Source organism: Canis lupus, chromosome 9 (genome assembly GCF_048164855.1).
Source record: "Canis lupus baileyi chromosome 9, mCanLup2.hap1, whole genome shotgun sequence".
Classification (NCBI taxonomy): Eukaryota; Metazoa; Chordata; class Mammalia; order Carnivora; family Canidae; genus Canis; species Canis lupus.
Genome location: NC_132846.1, coordinates 43,140,774 through 43,162,646, shown reverse-complemented (window position 1 = coordinate 43,162,646; position 21,873 = coordinate 43,140,774). Strand labels below are relative to the sequence as shown.

At 42.4% G+C, this 21,873-nt stretch overlaps 1 protein-coding gene across 3 annotated transcripts; it reads right to left on the bottom strand.

The window, feature by feature from the left end:
• Positions 1 to 215: 215 nt before the first annotated feature.
• RDH12 (retinol dehydrogenase 12) lies at positions 216 to 11,264 on the bottom strand. Of its 3 annotated transcripts, none has more exons than XM_072839033.1 (7): positions 11,026 to 11,264; positions 9,482 to 9,600; positions 8,832 to 8,987; positions 8,048 to 8,152; positions 6,556 to 6,765; positions 4,409 to 4,598; positions 216 to 986 (listed from the first exon to the last, which is right to left on the bottom strand). In XM_072839033.1, exons 1-7 carry the CDS (start codon positions 11,091 to 11,093, stop codon positions 884 to 886), a joined length of 951 nt encoding a protein of 316 aa, XP_072695134.1. In that variant the 5' UTR covers positions 11,094 to 11,264; the 3' UTR covers positions 216 to 883. The 3 variants fall into 3 exon arrangements, with proteins under 3 accessions (XP_072695134.1, XP_072695135.1, XP_072695136.1); XM_072839034.1 differs by having other exon boundaries at positions 11,050 to 11,264; XM_072839035.1 differs by lacking the exon at positions 6,556 to 6,765.
• Positions 11,265 to 21,873: the final 10,609 nt, after the last annotated feature.

The following is a 21,873-nucleotide window of genomic DNA, read 5'->3' as shown; positions in this document are numbered from 1 at the left end:
AAGAAACTGGAGAAAATACCCAACTGAATCATCTTTTTTTTTTTTTCCTTTTTTTTCCAACTGAATCATCTTATTTTGCACCCAGATGCAATAATTTAAGAAGGTTATGGGTAGGTGGGTAGGGTGAGATACTACTCACTGAACTAGAAGGCTGACTTCCCCACTTTGTTCCATTTTTCCTTTGCTACCCTGACAAAATAAATAAGGCAATAAGATGAATACACCATTTTTATTTTCTCTAAAAATTTAGGTAAAGGGAAGTTTGCAGGAAGAAACCATCAATGTGATTGAGAATGAGAAGGCCCAAATTTACTCAATATTATGTCAGTTAAATCTCAATAAAGCTAAAAAAAAATGTTTTTAACTTCTTAAAAAGAACTGAAAAAAGAAAATGGGAAGGTACAGCTTCATGCAGTGGCTCCAGGATGCTCAGAGAAAGAAACCAAAGTTGACCAAGGACAAGCCAAGATTTTCCTGAGTTGGTTCAGCCTCCAGAGTTCTGACTAGTATCCCAAAGAGGATGAGCCAGAATTTGGGTCTATAAACCCTGGACATATAGTATGTCATGTTGACACTCCTGTCACATCCACTGAGCATTCTGGCTCTGCCCAGTCCTCCTGCCCAGAGAGGGCAGCTGACTCTGCAATACTTAGAGAAGAATCCTCCGTAGGTGTGAACATCTTGTACCATGAACCAGCCTCACCAGAGTGTTGAGTGTGCAAAGGTTTCCAGAAGAATGGAGAGAATCAGAGCAGGGCAGGATTCTCAACAGTAGCCAGCCAGGAGGACAGTCCTTCTGAATTGGCCTTCTCCTTCGTCTTCTTGGTCTCCTTTCAGTAAGGCATGGACTAGGCCTGATACAGGTGTGGCTCTTCCACCAGCTCTAATCCCACTGGATTCCTAGAAGCTCACAGCTGACATTCCATAAGCGCTCAGCCGTTTTGTTATCTCGGGCCCTCGGAGACACCCAGGCCCTCTTGCAGTCACTGGAGGGCAGAGAAAGAACATGAACATCCAGAAGTGGCAGGTGGCAATCTGGAAAAGTTGATGGCCTCTTTCTCAGAATATATTTCTAAATGTCTAAGATATATTGGATGAAAAGGAGCTCATTGTCTTGGAATGCACTTTTAAAATACTTTAAAAACAGATTTGTGCTAGAGTAATGCAGAGGCTTCTTTGTGAATGTATTCTATCGCAAGAGCTTGCTGGGTCTAATAGCCACCGGCCTTTGAAGTAGTGGTGAGCAGAGGTGACACTCTGAGATAGCTGCACCAATTGCCATGTGACATGAAAATATTTAGTTTCATTGGTAACAAAGTCACAGGTATCACTACTACTCCTGCAGCTTATGGCCGACATTTGTCATCAAAGGAAATGTCAAATTTCAGGTGGAAGTTAGTGAAACTGAAGACAAGCAATTAGCTTCTCATCCAACTTCACAGACCTCTTGAATTCTATCCGTAGACCCACTTGTGCCCCATGAACCCAGCCTAAGTACAGTATTTTCTTCTGTTTTGGAGGGAGCAAAGGATGGGGGAGGGGTATCTAGATGGATGAGGAGATAGGGGAATACAGTGCTCACGGTGGTTTTCTTTAAATAGTATTTTTTAACTATAAAAGTTCTGTATAAAGCTTACAAAATTCGGTGCTGATAAAGAAGAAAAGCCTATTTACTTTTTCTTACACTTGTTTGCTTTGTGTATGAATATAGACTATTTTCCTTTTACAGAAAACTGGGATCATATTGTATGTAGGATGGGGGGAAGATATATTTCTCTTGTTAAAAATGCATGTTTTAGGGCAGCCCCGGTGGCTCAGTGGTTTAGTGCCATCTTCAGCCCAAGGCATGATCCTGGAGACCCAGGATTGAGTCCCACCATCAGGCTCCCTGCCTGCAGCCTGCTTCTCCCTCTGCCTTTGTCTCTGCCTCTCTCTCTCTGTGTCTCTCCTGAATAAATAAATAAATACAATCTTAAAAAAAAAAAAAATGTATATTTTAGGGACACCTGGTCATGATCCCGGGGTCCTGGGATCAAGCCCTATATTGGGCTCCCTGCTCTGTGGAGAGTCTGCTTCTCTCTCTCCCTTCTGCTCCCCCAGCTTGTGCTCACACATTCTCTCTCTCTCAAATAAATAAAATCTTTTTTAAAAAAATAAATAAAATTTAAAGATAAAAATGTATATTTTGATTATATAAGTGACAGGAAATATGTGATCTTTAAAAAAAGTTTTTAATACAGAAATACTTGCAATAAAAGGTTAAAATTCTCCTTCACACTCCTCTCTTTCTCAAACTCCCTGGAAGTAACTACTACTTTGGTTTGCTGTGTATCCTTCCAGACTGTCTTCTATGTATTTACAATGAATACTTACATAGTTCTGTATTGCAGTTTTTTTTCTCACAATATTATATCACTGACATTTCCCCCACTGATTGAATATTATTTGGAAATATTTTAGTGACTATATAATATTGTATTACATACTTATGGCAGTGATGTCAAATACCCAGACTTCAGGATAGCATTGTCTAATACAAATGTGATGTGAATCACAGATGTGAGCCACATGTATAATTTTAAATTTTCTAGTAAAATTTTTTGTAAAGGTTTTACTTATTTGACAGAGAGCAAGTGCACAAGTAGGCAGAGCAGCAGGCAGAGGGAGAGAGAAAAGCAGACTTCCCACTGAGTAGAGAGCCCTACTTAGGGCTCAATCCCAGGAACCCAGGAACATGACTTGAGTGAGCTGAAGGCAGATGCTTAACCAACTGAGCCACCCAGGTGCCCCTCTAATAAAATTTTTAAAGTATATTTTAAAGAGGAAAAATAAATGGATGAAATTAATTTTACCAGTATATTTTATTCAATTCAATATAGCCAAATAATTTCAGCATATAATCAATATAACAAATTACTAGTGAAATATTTTAATTTCTTTTTTCATACTATGTCTTCAAAATCTGATGCACATTTTATATTTACAGCACACCTCAATTTTTTTTAATATTCTTCCTTTTTTTAAGGTTTTATTTATTTATTATTCATGAGAATACACAGAGAGGAGAGAGAGAGGCAGAGACACGGGCAGAGGGAGAAGCAGGCTCCATGCAGGGAGCCCGACGTGGGACTCGATCCTCAGTCTCCAGGATCACACCCTGGGCTGCAGGCGGCGCTAAACTGCTGAGCCACGTGGGTTGCCCCACACCTCAATTTGAAGTAGCCCTGTTTCAGGAGCTGAATAGCCACAAAGGGCTAGTGGCAACCACACAGAACGGCAAGCTCTATAACCAGACTGCCTGGGTTTAAATTCCAGGTCTACCACTTACAAGCTATCTGACCTCAAGCAGGACTTAATTATTCTAGGCCTCAGTTTCCTTGTCTGTAAAGTGTGGATAATATTATTATCTACCTCCTAGAGTTGTAATAATGATATGAATTATTACATGTAAAATATTTAGAAGAGTACCAAGTACTTACAAGAGCTCAAGCAACATTATCTATTATTATTTATCCATTCATCCATTGTTGGGCACTGAGGTTATTGCCAATGCTTCACTTAATAAATGGTGCATCAGGGGTGCCTGGGTGGCTCACTTGGTTAGCGACTCAGGTCATGATCCCAGGGTCTTGTGATTGAGCCCGGGGGGAGGAGGGGGGGAGTCTGGAACTCCCTCTCCCTCTGCCCCTCCCCCAGCTGGTTTGCACACTCTCTCTCACACACATTCTCTCCCTCCCTCCCTCCCTCCCTCTCTTGGTCATGTAAAAAAAAAATCTCTAGTAAATAAGTAAATGGTGCATAATGAAAAGCCTTGAACAAATGGGACAGGATAGCAGATTGGGATAGATCAAGTCATGGAATGGAAAAGAGATTTAATCTTGGGCTTCTTTTTTTTCCCAAACTCGGATTGCGCAGTCTGCCACAAGATTCAACAGTGAAATGTCTTTGTCTTCAGTCCATCAGATGGTGCCAATCTTGGCAGCATTGGGAGAGAGTTCACTGGGAGAGAGGTGACCTTGCCCCAGTGCTATGTGCTAAATGGTATTGAAGAATTCATTAAAGAAGCCAATCAGAAGCTTAAAGGAGGAGAAAAAGGGCCAGAGGGCCTGTTAATGTTCTTTCCAAAGCATAACCAAGAGGGCCAGTCCTTTCTAACAGCTCTTAGAAAGCTACAAAGCTGACCTGAAGATGTGGCACATAGGTATAAAACAAACATAAGAGCAACTGTTGCCCAGTTTCTGATGTGAGCTCCCTTGGAAAAGTAATAGCACTTGGTTTATTGCCTCAATCTGTCTGGATTCCATTCCAAGCACAAGCTTGGCCACTAGGTTGGGGAGCAGAGCCCAGGGAGCCCTGTGCCCCACCATATACACAGGTGATGGAGAAAACCAGGACTGCCTCCACTTACCTGAAGTACTTGCCACTCAGGGGCTCCAGACCCTCAGCCAGGGCACAGTGCAGGCTGGTCTGTGCCCCCTCCCATGCCGACTTGACAAAGGGGGAGAAGATCCTCCAGAGCAGGCACAGCAAGAAGGAGTGTCGCACTAGCTCAGAGCTGACGACGCCTGGGTGCACAGCATAGGTAGTGACCCCCGTGCCTAGGGCAAAGAAAGCACAGTTATTTGGGGGTGGGGGTATATCCAAGCCCAAAGAAACAGCTTATCTGCTGCAGCAAAATGCACAAATGGGAAGGGGACTCAGAGAACGAACCCCAGCTTCAGGAGGTGCCTCTCCCAGCCAGGTAGAATCTGATTGTAATTAATTGATCTCTCCCAGAAAGATCTATAGACTTCTCAGACTTCTATGCTCCACAAGGAGTGCTTGATTGAAGGTCCTATTTCTTTTTTTTTTTTTTTTAATTTTTATTTATTTATGATAGTCACAGAGAGAGAGAGAGGCAGAGACATAGGCAGAGGGAGAAGCAGGCTCCATGCACCAGGAGCCCGATGTGGGATTCGATCCTGGGTCTCCAGGATCACGCCCTGGGCCAAAGGCAGGCGCCAAACCGCTGCGCCACCCAGGGATCCTGAAGGTCCTATTTCAATGTCACCTTTACTCTGTAACTTACATATTAATAATAGAAACAACTACATGTAGTTGTAGTAGTAATAGGAGGACAAGGAGGAGGAATATCAACTATTAACAGTGGTATCTTTGATATTTCTATAGAAGGAGCTTAGGGAAAAAAAAAAGAAGGAGCTTAGGGGAAGCAACTAGTTATAAGTCAGAAGGCTAGGACCTTGTTTTGAACTGTAATTGCTGGGCAAGTATATTTTATGGGGTATAGAATGAGGGGTGTTGGGGAGATAATGGAGGTTAACATGACCCCAAGGTGCTCCTACTATCTTTAGTACTTATTATATGCAAGGGCTTTGCTACATGCTCTACATGCATTATCTCATTTAATTCTCAAGAGGCTTGCTTATAAGGTGCCCATTTATGGGAGCAGAAACTGAGCTCTCATCACAGAGAGGCTCAGTAAATTGCCCAGTCATACCTAGCAGGCTGCAGGGCTAAAATCTGAACTCTGATGAAGCGTAAAGAGCATAGACTCTGGAACTAGACTGTCTGCATTTGAATCCTGGCTCATTTAGGAAACTTGCTTGGTCGTTTCTTAATATGTCTGTGATGAGATATAGCTATCTCTTCATTTGTAGAGTGGGCAAACCTACCTCATAGAAATGTATTAAATGAGTTTAGACGTGTACAGTATATGGCACATACAAAACTCTCAATTATTATTATCATATTATTTCTTCTAATAATTACCCTATTCTTCTACCTTCTGCATTCTGATGGTAAATACCATTGTTCCCATATTCCAACTTATTCCCAGTGGCAAATGGTCTGCAGATTTGCAGATATCAAAGCCAACAGCTGATCAAAACCTTCAGGGGAGCAGAGAATCAAGAGATTAAGAGAAATCTCACCTCATTTTACAGCTGAGGGGATGAAATCAGGAGAAATTAAAAGGATGTATCCATATACATATGTGGCTCCTACGTGGTAGAGCTCAGACTCAGGGGGCCGAAATCCAGCCTGAGCTTATTGACTGCAGGCAGTGGCAGCTTTATTGCTTGGCTCACCATATGAACCTCGGCAAATGGCACACACACAATGCACACACAGAAGGAAGAACCCTGGATTTAAAGCAGAGTTCCCACATTCCAGTCCTGACTCCTTCACTTGCCATATAACCTTGGGCTGGCCACTTCTTCGAACCTCAGTTTGGATACATAAGATAATAATAGTAAGTGCTCTGCCTGTTACAAGAATTTGTTGTGAAAAGTCAAGTGAGATAGTAGAGAGGAGATAAGATGTGACATACATGTAAGATAGATTTTATAGATTCCTAACCCCTGTTCAATTTTAAGCTTCCTGAGGGCAAAAATTATTTTTTAGTCTGTGTATAACCTCATTCTCTTTAGTGTATAAAGCTACCACTGAAAGGTGCATGTTTGACATCTTGACTCCAGAAGTTTCTACGAACCTCTAATCTAAACAGAAGACCTTGCTTTTGCAAGGTCTCTACCCTGGCTCTTTCTCCAGACTTACCTTGGAGCCTCTTGGCCAGCTCACGAGTAAAAAGCATATTGGCCAGCTTGCTGTGGCAATAAGCAAAACCTCGGCTGTAGCGCTTCTCACCCTGGAGGTCATGGAAATGAATTTTGCCAATGTGGTGAGCCACCGATGACAGGTTTACCACCCGTGCAGGGGTGGACTCCTTCAGCCGCTCCAGGAGCAAGTGAGTGAGAAGAAAGTGGCCTGCAAGGAGAGCCAGGAAGGGAGATTGAAGAGTGGAGTGGTAGCCCAGGCTCAGGGGGTAGAAGCTGATGATAGGACTTCAGCATTAGCTCACTCTCTTCTGGTATGAACAAATTTTGATGCTATGAAAACTCAGTCCAAATGATCAGTCATTCTGAGCTCGTGGATTCCTCAAGACAGGGGCCAGAGCTGGACTACAGGTAAGGCAATATGGACTTAATCTGTATTTATTTGTCCCTGTGCCCTGTCCCAGTCAGGAGAAATGCTACCTGCTGGCTTCTTACCCCCCTTTGGCCATGTTCACACAACTGAGGTGCCCAGGTACATTCATGTACAGAAGGAAGGATAGAATAGTCAGAAAAAATAAATTGCCTAGGACCAGAGAATATGTTTCATAATCTCCTCACTAGAGCCATTACTTTGAATTCTAAACCCCAGCCTTGTTCATTACCTCAGGTCCTCAAGGTCTGCCTCCTCCATCATCCAACCCTTGACCTGCTTGGCCCTCAGTTATAGATATGACCCCCCTCCAGCCAAACAGTCTCCTGCATCCACCATGCTCTGCTTGGCAAGCCTTGTACCACCATGGCCTCATCTAAGAAGGCATTCTTTTTCCTGGTATCTCCCAAGTTTTGGGGTTTCTTAATGGTACAGGGATCTCACTTTTTTGTGCTGGACAGTGGAAAGATAGTGAGCAAAAAACCAATGTCCAGTCTATTGGAATCCTGGGGTCTAGAAAGACCACTAGAGATTCTTGGCACTCATATAGGGTCATCTCCCTACAGAAAACAAGTTGGGGTTTGTCTTGCTTTTCAGTCACTCAAAAATGCTTACCAGAGCATCTGGGTGGCTCAGTCGGTTAAGTGGCCAACTCATAATTTCAGCTCGGGTCATGACCTCGGAGTCATGAGTTCAAGCCCCACATCAGGCTTCATGCTCAGGGGAGAGTCTGCTGGAGATTCTTTCTTTCCCTCTGACCCTCCCCCAACTCCTGATCTCTCCCTCTCTCTCTAAAATGAATAAATGAGGGACACCTGGGTGGCTCAGCAGTTGAGCATCTGCCTTTGGTTCAGGTCATGATCCCAAGGTCCAGGATTGAGTATCGCATCAGGCTTCTTGCAGGGATCCTGATTCTCCCTCTGCCTATGTCTTTGCCTCTGTCTCTCCCTGTCTCTCATGAATAAATAAGTAAAATATTTTTTTAAAAACGAATAAATAAATAAAATCTTTTAAAAAATTAAAAAATAAAATGAATAAATGCATCTTTAAAAAAAATGCTTACCTAGGTGGTTGACTCCCAGGTGGGTTTCAAAGCCATCAGCTGTCTTAGAATATGGACACATCATCACCCCCGCATTGTTGATCAGAATATGGAGCTGCTTTTCCTCTATAGAGCAAAACCAAGGAGACTCTGTAGTTAGCAAGAAGCCCACTAGCTGCCTGTAGCAAGCCTGAGTATTTTCTCCTTGCTGTTGAACCTATCTCAGTGATATTTAATAACCGCTGTCATTGGGTTTCTAAATTTAGTTACTGATATCTTCATGGACACCACTCATTCAGTTATTCATTCATTCATTCATTCATTCATTCAGCAAATGTATACTTAGTACTGACTCTGGGCCAGGCCCACTCAGCTATGCCCTGGACATATAGCCATAAAACAAGACACACATAGTCCTTGTCCTTCATGAATTTCATAGTCCTTAGTAGAAGCTAGTCATTTTCCAAGATACAGAAGAATTTTGGCAGCAGCACAACTTCATCTAGTGCCTGGGGCCACAGGAGGTTGATTCTCAGAATGAGAAGTGTGTGACATCAGAACCACACCTTAAAGCCAAGCAGCAAGCCCAGACAGACAGCTCAACTTTCCCATTGCTGAGGAAAACCATGATAAGGATCCTGCCCAGCTTGTCCACCGCCAATTCCTTGCCCTGCTGGTTCAAGTGGCAGAACCTGTCCAGTGGGATCGATAGTGGCTCTGATGTAAGGGTCCCAGGTGGCACAGGGTGGAACAGCCACTTCCACACCCAGCTTTCTGCTTTTCTGTCTATTGGCAGGGGACTTACCTGCCAGAAAGCCCTCAGCAAAGGCTCGGATGGACTTGGTATCAGATAGGTCCAGTTTCCGCACCAGCACCTGGGAGTTCTTTGTATCAGCTCGGATTTCACTGGCTGCAGACTCCCCCTTCAGTACATCTCGACAGGCAATGTACACTCGGGCTCCTGGGGCCAAAACAAAGAGAAAGCCGTATGTTCAGACCCTAGGCTAAAAAAGTAGATGTAAGCTTGAGACTAGAGGACAAAATATTCTCCCAGCCATCCCTAAACCATGAGTGGCTATATTGCCACCTCAGGATTCTCATAAGTAGAACTGCTCAGTCCCTTTGCTGTCAGCTTAACCCTAGGCTGGGAACCCTGGTTTTTACCCACTGGTATTTAATGTTACCTGGTATCCCATTTAGAATAATTGATTTGACCAATATTGTACATGAACATCATTATTTCCCTCCATATACTAGGGAAAGAGAAGGGAGGGTGGGAAGTTTGTTTAAAGGTACAGAGTAAGTTGGTGTCAGAGCTGGACTTGAATCCCAGGTTCTTTAAATTCCCAACCAAAACCTCCAAGCCTAGGAGGAAAGATAAGGAAATGTGGACAGAACCCCCAGTTTGAAAGGCAAGAGGCACTGTCCTATGAACACACAAGGGGAAGGACTTGCCTCTGCGAGCCAGCTCTCTGGCTGTCTCCTTGCCAATGCCCGTGTTGGCGCCGGTGATCACCACTACCTTCCCAGGAAGCTGCACGTTTGATCTACAAACCCCACCAGCAAAGAACTTCCTATAGGCAAGGGAAACAAAAGCACTCATGTATCATCCTTCCAAATTCCAGACTGAGATCAACATAAAACCCATCCAGCCTCAAAGGGAAATTTCTTTACGTTGTCCTCAGGAGACCCAAAGAAGCTAATCTTCAGGAGACACTGTTTTCCCACTGGGCATCCTGCTCATCAGCTCAGGTTGGGAGGTCATGTGCCCAGAAACTACAAATGATTCTTTTGATGAACTGAGTAAGTGTTCTCGAGCCAGGGCCAATGGAGACCTTCCTCATTAGATAACATGGATGCCCAGCTCTTATTTCTAGAGGTTCCCAGAGGTCAGCTTCCTCCTCTAACCTGCATTCAGAACATATGGGTGATGAGCATTAGTGGAATCAGCGTTCCTGAGCCCTAGGTCTTCAATAAGCATCAAGAGTGAATAATTGATTAATAGCACTATGAATACAGCTCTTGGGCTGCCTCTCCAGTTTTAGAAAGCCAACATCTTCAAAGGCTTTCTGCTGTCCTACTAAAGAGTCCATTCTAGCCATCAGTGCAGAGAGAAACTTACCTTGTCCATTTGCTTGTGCAGAGAGCACCCTCTCATATAAAGTTGACTTGACAAGTTCCAAAAAAGAGGATGAGAACAGGGCAGAACTAACATTTCCTGAGCATCATCTGACTGCCAGACACTAGGCTAAGCGCTTTTTGTAAAGAACTTATTTTAATCCTCTCAACCACTCCAGTATTAGCCCCATTTTACCGTGGGGAAGACCGAGGGTCAAAGAAGTTCAATCCATTTGCTAATGGTGGCAAAATTGGAACTTAAACCCAGGTTTCTCTGCCATGACCTAGAGCAACACTCTGTTCCTGATATGTCCATTTAATCTTCTTTATTATCAGCAATTTTCAATTTTTTCAATCAGAACACACATTTCTTTGACATCTCCAGGAATCCCACGGCAGAAGATCCATCCCAAATCATTAGTTGAGGGTAGCCTCAAAGGTAAGAGAGTTTGTTTCCTTTACAAAATGCCTGGTACTTAACAATAAGTCCCTGAGCAATGACCTCCCATGGTAACCCAGCAGGGCCACCTTGACCGGGGGCAATAAAGAAGGGACCTAGGGCCCTTCAGAGAAACCCAAGGGAATAGAGTGATAGAGCAAGCACTTCCACCTCAGCTGTCAAGCTACTTTATAGAGTCAGCTGTCCACTGGCACCGGAATTCAAACAAGCCCCTTCTCTCCCAGCCCCAGGTGCTTCCTTCTCGTTTTTCACGAGGGTATTGCTAACGACCTCCTTCCTGCTTTTTCTGCCCTGACCTTCCCTTCCTCAGCCTCAATCCCCTTCTCTTCTCTCAGCAGCTGAGAACTGCTACTTACAAGCTACGCATATCCCAATCCAGGGCTTTGCAAAATATTCCATGAGTTACTCAAACAGGACAAACCTGATGGATGGAGCTATCACGTACAGGAAAGAAAGGAAGGAGGTAAGCAGTCCCAAGATAGCCAGCATCTTTTCAACTTCTTTAGTTGCTGCTGCTTTAGCAAAAGCAACTTGAACTCCAAGTCTGGCTCAAGCTCCTGGTCTGACTCCAACTCCTGGCTTCTTTGTGCTACCCCTGCCTCCTCTAGCTCCTCTTGCTGCTGAGTGAGTGAGAGCTCAGCGACAGCCAGGCTGGAAGCTTAGACCAGAATCCTATTTAAATCCGAGAGCTGTCAGAGCACAGCCTGCTGGGAGATGTAGTCCTGGGCAAGCGGACAGTGGAAAGAGCACTGGCATTCCCTTACTGGCAGAGAGAATTAGGATGAGGGGAAAATAGCAACTGCCTGCTAACTCTCCACTCTCAATTATTTCTCTTTTCTAGGGAATGTGTTCTCCTAACCACCCCCAGCGCTACTCCTGCAAGACAGGATATTTTTAACTTTAGTAGCCGACCCAATGACACTTGTAATAAAAGTGTGATTAAAACAGAAAGAGAAGGTAGAAACTCCCAGGAGAATGGTAAGAGTGGTCAGGAGGGTGGTTTCCCTTGGTGGGAAAGGGAAAGGGGTAGAGACTGGGAGGGGGCATGTTGAGAACTCCTGTGGGGATAAGCGTTCTGTTCTTCGAGGTGGGTACTGGTTACAGAGGAATGCTCAGTTTGTGAAAAATTCATTGAGTCATACACTTGATTTGTGCACTTTTCTGTGTTTTATGTTATACCTCAGGGAAGCTAAAACATGTGTACATGCCAGGGTAAGAGTTTCAGTGCATGGGCTCTAGAGTGGAGTTCCTGGTTCAGATCCCAGCCATCTATTTGCAAGCTCCAGAGCCCTGTGTAGTTACTCAGTTTCCTCCCTGTGCAATGGGTATGGTAAAAAATATATACCTACCTGTTTTAAGTATTAAATTAATACTTAAGTAGGCAGAAATTAAATTAATTAAATAGGTAGAAAATTTGAGAAGAAACTAGCATATAGGAAACTAGCATATGTGAAAGAGTTGGCTCTTTTGATTAATTTTTTAAAAATATTTTATTTATTTATTTATGAGAGACACAAAAAGAGAAAGAGAGAGAGGCAGAAACACAGGGAGAGGGAGAAGCAGGCTCCATGCAGGGAGCCTGACACGGGACTTGATCCTGGGACTTGAGGATCACACCCTGAGGCAGGTGCTAAACCACTGAGCCCCCCAGGTATCCCATGTTTTGATTCATTGTATTGATTCCTGTCTCCTTTGCTATCCCACTTGCTTTATTCAAGGGTTTGGGGCAGAAAAGGAAGACATAGTGAATGGGAGTAACATTTCAGTTGGATGCTTTTTTTTTTTTTTTTTTTTTTTTAAGTAGTCTCCGGATACAGGGCTTGAACTTGTGAGATCAAGACCTAAGCTGAGGTCAAGAGTTGGACATGCAATTGACTGAGCCCCTCAGCTGGATGATATTAAAGATGAAGGAAAACACAAGACAAAAAGCTAGCAGATACTCTTGGAGCCCTCCAAAAATGTGTGAGAGGGTGGGAGGAGGGTTCACAGTCCTTGCTCACTCAACATCCCTCTTCTGGATGGGTTGACAGGCCAGAGTCTTCAGAACAGGACCCCAAGAGTCATGCCCTAGTTCTGCTTCTTCCTGAGAAGCTAGAGCTTCCTAGGCTCCAGGAAGACGCATGTAATGAGGAAGATTCCTGTGGCAGGCAGGTGTTCACTCCCTCATTCATCCATTTAACATATACTTGCTAAGCACCTCTTGGTGTCAGGCATTGTGCCAAGTCTTAAAGACACAGTTCCTGCCCCTTAGGAATGTCATGGGCCTGATGAACAGAACAAGGTGTAATCAGATCATTCCCAGGAGGAATCTCTCTTGACTCCCATGTTGCCTCTCTCCTCTCTTCCCACTTCCTCTGCTCTGGCTCCAATTCACTGCATCCATGCCAGTTGCAGAGCCCTCAAAGTCCCAGAAGCCCCCAAGGAGACCTTGCCACTGGTACTCTCCCATGATGTCCACTGAGCCAATATGATCCAGTTGATTGGACAGAGTCCTTTTCCCCCATACCTGCTGACCGTGGGTCTGCAACACCTCACAGATTTTATGTGAAAACAAACTCTGTGTTTTACACTTAGAGTCCTTTTCTTCCCCATGAAACCAGGGCCAGGGTCAGCCAGAAAAACAGACACAATGCCATACCACACAAAGGAAAATACATCTAGTAACCTCAAATCTGGATACCTTTATACTAATGTCTTCTGGCTCCCCAGTGCTACTGAATCAAATCCAAGTCCTCCAACATTTGTAGAGATGATATTCAATTTATCTAGAATTATGGAAATACATAGTTTTCTAAAAACATGTTAAATATTATATGTCACCTTCAAGTGATTGATTAGTCCCACCAAATGTTAAACTATGTTACAAAGCTACAATAATTTAAATAGTGTGATACACACAGGTGAATAGTCAGGCAAATCAACAGAACAAAATGGAAAGCCAAAAAGTAGACCCAAATACATGTGGAAATTTTTAAAAATTTTTACTTTTTAAAGGTTGTATGTATTTATTTGACAGAATGAGAGAGCACACAGCAGGGTTAGGGGCAGGCAGAGAGAGAGAGGGAGACTCCCCGCTGAGCAAAGAGCCCAACACAGGCTCGATCCCAGACCCTGGGATCATAACCTGAGCCGAAGGCAGGTGCTTAACCAGCTGAGCCACCCAGGCACTCCTACATGTGGAAATTTAGATATAATAAAAGCTCCATTTCAAATCAGTGTGTGGGTTGGGGGTGGGCGAGATGGATTATTTAATAAAGTTTATACTACCTAGGTATCTAGCTGGGAAAAAAAGTAAACTTGACCCTTACCTTATTCTTTACATCAAAATTTCAAATAGATTAAAGAGAAAAATATTAAAAATGGAACCATTAAAGTAGAAGAGCTACTGAACAAATTTTAAAATAAGGGAGTGGTAAGACCCTTATAATAAGATAGGAAACCCAGAAATCAAAAAAAGAAAAAATCTTCATGACAAAGACTACCATACATAAGGCAACAAACATGAAAGAGAAATTGGTGGGAGGGGTGGACTATCACAATGCATACTGCAGACAAGAGTCTAATTTATTTAGTATTTAAAGAACTCATGCAAATCACTAACAAAAAGAATAAACAATCCAATTGAAATAACTGTTTAAAGAAAAGGAAACACAAGTGGCTGTCCAACCTCACTTATAACAAGAGAGATGCAAATTAAAATTACAGGAGCTACTTTTCACTTAACAGATTGGCAAAGACCAAGAAGGTTAGAACACAGTCCATTGGCAAAAGTGTGAAAAAAATAACAATGGACTGCTAGTGGGAGAGTTGATTGATTTAGCCTCCAGAGAGAAGTGTGATGACATCTAATAAAGCAAACCATACACCTGTTGACCTTCACATTCCGCATCCACTTATTTGTAAGGCTATCACAGCAATATGTGTAATAGCAAAACCTGGGATGCCCAATTGTCCATAATGCTATCACCACATACACAATGGATACTATACAGCTGTAAAAAAAGAATAAATACCTTTTAAGAAAACATACTGATAATAGAATAACCTTTGAGACATGTTAGGTGAAAAGCTGAGAGAACAGTGTTTATAATATGCTACCATTTGCTTAAAAATGGAGGGAATGCATGGACATATTTGTTTGTATATGAATGGACTATCTCAAAAGAGATGACAGGAAATGGATACTGATAGTCATTTCTACAAGGGCAGGGGGACAGGAGGAGGAAGCTTTCACCGAATGTACCTTGTATACCTTTTGTACCCTTTTGTACCCTATGAACTTATAACCCATGGCTTATCAAAAATTCAAGCTTTGAGCAAAATGATCCAGATCACTTTGAAACAACTTACTGAGCACCTCGGTGGCTCAGTTGGTTAAGCGTCTGCCTTTGGCTCAGGTCATGATCCCAGGGCACTGGAATTGAGTCCCACATCCGGCTCCCTGCTCAGTGGGGAGCCTGCTTCTCCCTGGTCCTCTGCCTGCCACTGCTCCCTCTGCTTGTGTCCTCATTCTCTCTGACAAATAAATAAATAAAATCTTTAAAAAAAAAATTTACTGGTTCAGTTTCATTAATCATTGCAATATCATAAAACAAAACCATTTCTCAAACCAATATTGAGATATTCTTAAACGTGTTGCCACATTACCATGACCTACTTCATCATTGTAATCGACACTGAAGGACCATGGAGCAGTGCCTGTTTTTTAGGGACATTTGATCTGAAGCCAACATAGATATAAATCATAGAGAGAACAGGATGAAAACACCAGTATGGGAACAGATCTGAAATTCAGGAATAAAAAAGCACTCATCCATTGAAACACCACTGAGAAGGGCCCTCTTCCTGCCACTGGTAATTCACAGGTCAGAAGGTAACCGTCATCCTCCTAGGGCATGCTGTGAAGCTGGGAAGCTGCTCTACCATTTGACCTTCGTTTTGAATTTAAGTGGGGTCATACCTCACTGGCCACGTGGTTATCCCTGTCTTGATTACTCTAGAAAGGAGGAGTCTCTTATGAATTAGAGCAAGAGAAAGAACTGTAAACCTCTCTTTCTCTCCCTCCCCCCCAATCTTAAAATCACAGATTCTAGAAGCTAGACAAGTAAAATTTTCCAAATCCAACCTTCCTATTGCAAACCATCCCCCACGTTCCCGAAAGGGCTCAGTCAGCACCGTATGGATATTTCCATTTCCAGCCACAAGGAGCTTGCCGCCTCTTCCCATGTCTCTACCCTAACCTTCACCAAAATTGGAATCACATGTTTGCGTTTGTTTTACCCAATAATGATTGTTCCTTTTCTTGATTTTCTTGAGTGGAATAAACACACCATCTTTCAAAAGAAAAAAAGAAAGGAAAGAAAAGAAAAAGAAAGGAAACAAAATGAAAAGAAAAGAAAAAAAAGAAAAGAAAAGAAAAGAAAGAAAAAAAAGAAAAGAAAGAAAAGAAAAGAAAAGAAAAAAGAAAAGAAAAGAAAGAAAAGAAAAGAAAAGAAAAGAAAAGAAAAGAAAAGAAAAGAAAAGAAATGTTTGCTGCTAATACATAACTTCTATTAATTTTTTTTCCCCTATAGGTGAGTGGCCCTTACCTACACTAGGCACTATTGACATTCTGGGCCAAATACTTCTTCCTCTTAAGGCTGTCCTGTATATTAGATGGCAGTAGTACTACTACCACCATGTGACAACTAAAATGTCTCCAGATGTTGTTAACTATCCCCTTTGAGAACCACTGCCTTCCAGGATGGACCTTTAGGATAATAGAATGATACAACTTCAGTACATGTATTATTGAATAGGATTAGAGCACGGTAATGTTTTGCTTAGTATCCCGTGCTGTTGGCTCAGCTGCAGTCTAACCAAGCTAACCCCCTAATCTGGTCAGTCGATAGTAATTCTTCAGGATCTAGGAGTGCTGCCCATTTCCTAATCTTTTGTCCTTCAAAACTTTATTTTTTCCCAGCTTAATTCTCCCTGCCTCATTCCATTTGTCTACCACAGCTGGGATCTGTACACACGTATTTCAAAAACAACTCTTATGACAGAACTTGCCTGGGGTGACAGGAATGATCTATATCTTAACAGTGGTTTGGGTTACATAGATCTATGCATTTGTCAATACTCAGTGAATGTACACTTAAGACTTGTGCATTTCACTGTACATTTTACATCAAAAGAAAACATTATAGACAATACTGAACTCTAGTTAATGATAAACATCTGAAGTTTTTATTTATTTTTATTTTTATTTATTTATCTTTTTCATCTGAAGTTTTTAAAGGGAAAGTGTTCTGAGAACCGGAAGGTATTATGCTGAGTGAAGTGAGTCAATGGGAGAAGGACAAACTGTATGTTCTCATTCATTTGGGGAATATAAATAATAGTGAAAGGGAATATAAGAGAAGGGAGAAGAAATGTGTGGGAAATATCAGAAAAGGAGACAGAACGTGAAGACTCCTAACTCTGGGAAACGAACTAGGGGGTGGTGGAAGGGGAGGAGGGTGGGGGTGGGGGTTAATGCACTGAGGGGGGCACTTGACGGGATGAGCACTGGGTGTTATTCTGTATGTTGGTAAATTGAACACCAATAAAAAATAAACTTATTATAAAAAAAAAAAGAAAGAAAGTGTTCTGAGGTCTGCAGCTCAGGCAAATTCTTGTTTCCCCCATTCAGAGACAGAAACAGGACCTATACGTCTTTTTGTTTTCCTAGAACCTAGAGCCAAGGTTTGAATGCAGCAAGTTTACAGTAATCTCTCTCTGGTTATAAAATCCTAGAATATTCTAATTTAATTCTTTGCAGCTCTGTGAGTACTGTAAAGAAGTGAATTGTGAGTCCTAAGTATGCTATAAAGGATACTTAGAAAAAGAACAAACTGGTCACTGGGGACTGACATGGGATATAAAGCAGAAAAGAAGCCAAGGGGTTTTTGCAATTAAATCTAGGGAAAATTTTGGGGGTGTCTGAGTGGCTCGGTCAGTAAGCAGCGGGCTCCTGGTTTCTGTTCAGGTCATGATCTCAGGGTTGTGAAATGGAGCTCCGAGTGGGGCTCTGCGCTCAGCAGGGAATCTGCTTAAGGATGCTCCCCAGTCTGTCCTTCCCCCTGCTCATGTGCTCTCTCTCTTTCTCTCTCTCTGTCTCTCTAGGATAGGTAGATAATTCTGTGAAACAAATAATATAAATAATATTCACAGTTACCATCTGGCTTACGAAATAAAACCACATCAGAAGTGGAACTAGGGGCACCTGGTGGCTCAGTGGGTTAAGTGTCTGCCTTCAGCTCAGGTCATGATCTCAAGGTTCTGGGATGGAGCCTTGCATCAGGCTCCCTGCTGGGGGGGTGTTGGGAGGGTCGCAGTGGCATCTACTTCTCCCTCTGTCTCTGCTCCTGCTCTCTCTCACATGTGCTCTCTCTCTAATAAGAAAATCTCAAAAAAAAAAAAAAAAAAGGCTGGAAAACTGTGTGGAGGTTCCTCAAAGAATTAAAAATAGACCTGCCCTACGACCCAGCAATTGCACTACTGGGGATTTATCCCAAAGATACAGATGCAGTGAAACACTGGGACACCTGCACCCCGATGTATATAGCAGCAATGACCACGATAGCCAAACTGTGGAAGGAGCCTCGGTGTCCATCGAAAGATGAATGGATAAAGAAGATGTGGTTTATGTATACAATGGAATATTACTCAGCCATTAGAAACGATGAATACCCACCATTTGCTTCGACGTGGATGGAACTGGAGGTATTATGCTGAGTGAAATAAGTCTATTGGAAAAGGATAAACATTATATGGTCTCATTCATTTGGGGAATATAAAAATTAGTGAAAGGGAATAAAGGGAAAGGAGAGAAAATGAGTGAAAATATCAGTGAGGGTGACAAAACATGAGAGACTCCTGACTCTGGGAAATGAACAAGGGGTAGTGGAAAGGGCGGGGGGGTTGGGGTGACTGGGTAATGGGCACTGAGGGGGTACTTGGCGGGATGAGCACTGGGTGTTATGCTATATGTTGGCAAATTGAACACCAGTAAAAAATAAATAAAAAAATTGAAGTGGATCTAGATGTCTATTAGAATTAGAGGACTATTTTTTTTTTTTTTTTTTAGAATTAGAGGACTCTTAAAAAAATAATTAGGGGACTCTTAAAACGCGATTTATTTGGTAGCAAGAGAGCACAAACAGCGGGGAGGTTCAGAGGGAGAGGGAGAAGCAGACTCCCCACTATTTAAATTCTAGTTCATAACATTTTTCCTTAACTCTCTCTCTTTTAGCTTAATTTTTTTTTTAAAGATTTTATTTGTTTATTCATGAGAGACACACAGAGAGAGGCAGACATAGACAGAGGGAGAACAGGCTCCCTGAAGGGAGCCGTATTCGGGACTCAATCCCAGGATCCCAGGATCATGCCCTATGAGTCAAAGGCAGACGATCAACCACTGAGTCACCCAGGTGCCCCTTTCTTTTAGCTTTATTGGATATAATTAAGAAATTAAATGGTAAGATATTTAAAGTGTGCAATGTAGTGGTTTGTTACCTCTCCTTTTTTTAGGGAGTCTTTTCTTCTATCCTTTTTGACTGTTCACCCAAACTTGCAAATTCCTGCATCTTCTCATATAAGACAGTTCAGCTATTTATTTATTAAACTGTCTCCTCAGGCATCCTTCCCCTTCCTAAAGATGCTATTAAGGCATTTTTCCCAAAACAAGATAGTTATAACCTCTAAGAGAAACTGTTTTGCAGCTTTTAAATACCTTTTTATTTTACTTCTTTTTTTTTTTTTTAAGATTTTATTTATTCATAGAGACAGAGGGAGAGAGGGGCAGAGACACAGGCAGAGGGAGAAGCAGGCTCCATACAGGAAGCCTGATGTGGGACTCGATACCTGGTCTCCAGGATCACACCTGGCTGCAGGCAGTGCTAAACCACTGCACCACCAGGGCTGCCCTTTATTTGACTTCTTACATAGAGTGAATAGTAATAAAGCAAAATTTCTACCACTTTGTAATCATGATGCATAGCAAGAAAGAAGAGAGCATGAGAGTTATGAGAACCTGTTTGGCCCAGGTTCCAGGCCAAACTTCCTGGGTCAAAAATCCTGGCTTTACTCAACAATAAAACAATAAGTAATGCAATTAAAACTGGCCAAAGATCAGAATAGATTATCTCTGCGGAAATGCTTTCAAAAATAAAGTGGCTAATACATACGTTAAAAGAGGCTCAGCATTATTAGTCATCAGGGAAAAGGTAAATCAAAATGACAGTGACACACTATTCACACCCACTAGGATGACTAAAACCAATAGACAATAACAAATGTTGACAAGGGGCACCTGAGTGGCTTAGTGGGTGAGCATCTGCCTTTGGCTCAGGTTGTGATCCTGGGGTCCTGGGATCGAGTCCCGCATCGGGCTCCCCATAGGGAGCCTGCTTCTTCCTCTGCCTATGTCTCTGCCCCTCTCTCTGTCTCTCATGAATAAATGAATAAAATCTTAAAAAAAAAAAAAAAACAAGCATTGACAAGGATGTAGAGAAATTGGAAATCTGTATAGTGCTGGTAGGAATGTAAAATGAAATAGCATCTTTGGAAAATGGTCCCATAGTCCCTCAAAATCTTAACATATTATCTAGCAATTCTATGCCTAGGTATATCTCTAAAATAAATGAAAACATGTATTTATACAGAGACTTGAACACATGTTTATAGGTGACTTCATTATTGTCACTTGAGCCAGCAAGTCCTTGGCCCCTCAGTCCCTTGATCTCCTGATCTCCAAAAACCTCCTTCCTTACCTCATTCTCATCCCTCAGTCTGTCAACACCTGGAACCATCCACCACTAACTTCCTACATTCAGACACACACACCCTCACCATCCTGCAGCACCTCCTACTCACCTAGCTCTCTAGTGGCATGAATCCCAACATGAATCCCAACAGTTATTTAGCCCCAGGAGGACCTCCAGACCACCATAGCCCCCTCTTGCCAGTCACTTCCTCAGATCATCCAACTGAGATCCCACACTCATCACTTTAGTCATTCTCTTTGCCAATACCCTCAGCCTCCTGGCCCTCTTGTCTTTCTGCTCCAAGAGTCTGAAAAGAATCCCAACTCTTGGTGAACCATCCACCTGTCTGCTTTGTGCAGCTGGCTGAAGAGAGCCGCTACAGAAAAATCACATTGCCTTGCATGTTGATGCCATTAGAAATACATAGCAACCAGCCTCACCCAGAGCCTGCAATTAAACAATCAAACCTTTTTTTTTTATTTCTCTCATCACCACTAACCTAATCTCCACAATGATGACTTCACATGTTTGCCACTCTTCTTAAATTTCTTGACAACCCCTCTATTTCAGCATATATCCTGGCCTCTTCATGCACACACACATGCATACGATGGGGACCATCAGAAAGAAAACTCTTCAATATTCTGTTACCAAGCTCATAAATCTATTTGAATTTGTGCTCATCATATTTTTCTCTCCTCCTAAGATGAATTTCTTTCCATCTCATTCTCTTCTGCTTTCTTGAGGAACTTATTCTGTCATTTATCTTCTATCTCCCCATTCATCCTTTTTTCTCTGTGAACTTTAAAAATGCTCCTACCAGGGACACCTGGTTGACTCAGTTGGCTAAGTGGCTGACCCTTGGTTTTGGCTCAGGTCATGATCTCAGGATCTTGGGATCAAGCCCTGCAACAGGCAACGGGCTCAGCAGGGAGTCTGCTTGGGATTCTCTCTTTTTCTCTCTCCCTCTGCCCCTCCTCCTGCTCCTGCTCTCTCTCTCTCTCCTACATAAATAAATAAATCTTTAAAAAATATTCCTACCATTCCACCTCCCCCTTTTGATGGGGAAAGTCTTCTCTCTTTCCCAGTTTGAAAGAGTTGGCTACGTTTTCTTACTTTCCACTCACCCTTCAGCTTACTCCACTCCAATCAGGCTTCCATTCACCACTTCTCTGAAACTGTTATCCACAACATCACCAATTATTAATATGGTGCTACATCCACTGGATATATTTCAGTTCTTATGTTGCTTGACTTGTCAGTAGTATAGCATACTTGAATACTTTCTATTTTAACAGCTTTATTAAGGTGTAATTGACATGAAATAATCTGTACATATTTAAAGTATAAACTTCAATGAGTTTTGACACTTGTATAAACTCAAGAAACTATCACCACAGTCAAGACAATGAACATGTCCATTACCCTCCAAAATCTTTCTTGTTTACTTGGTAAAACCTTCCCATCCCTCCCCACTTCCT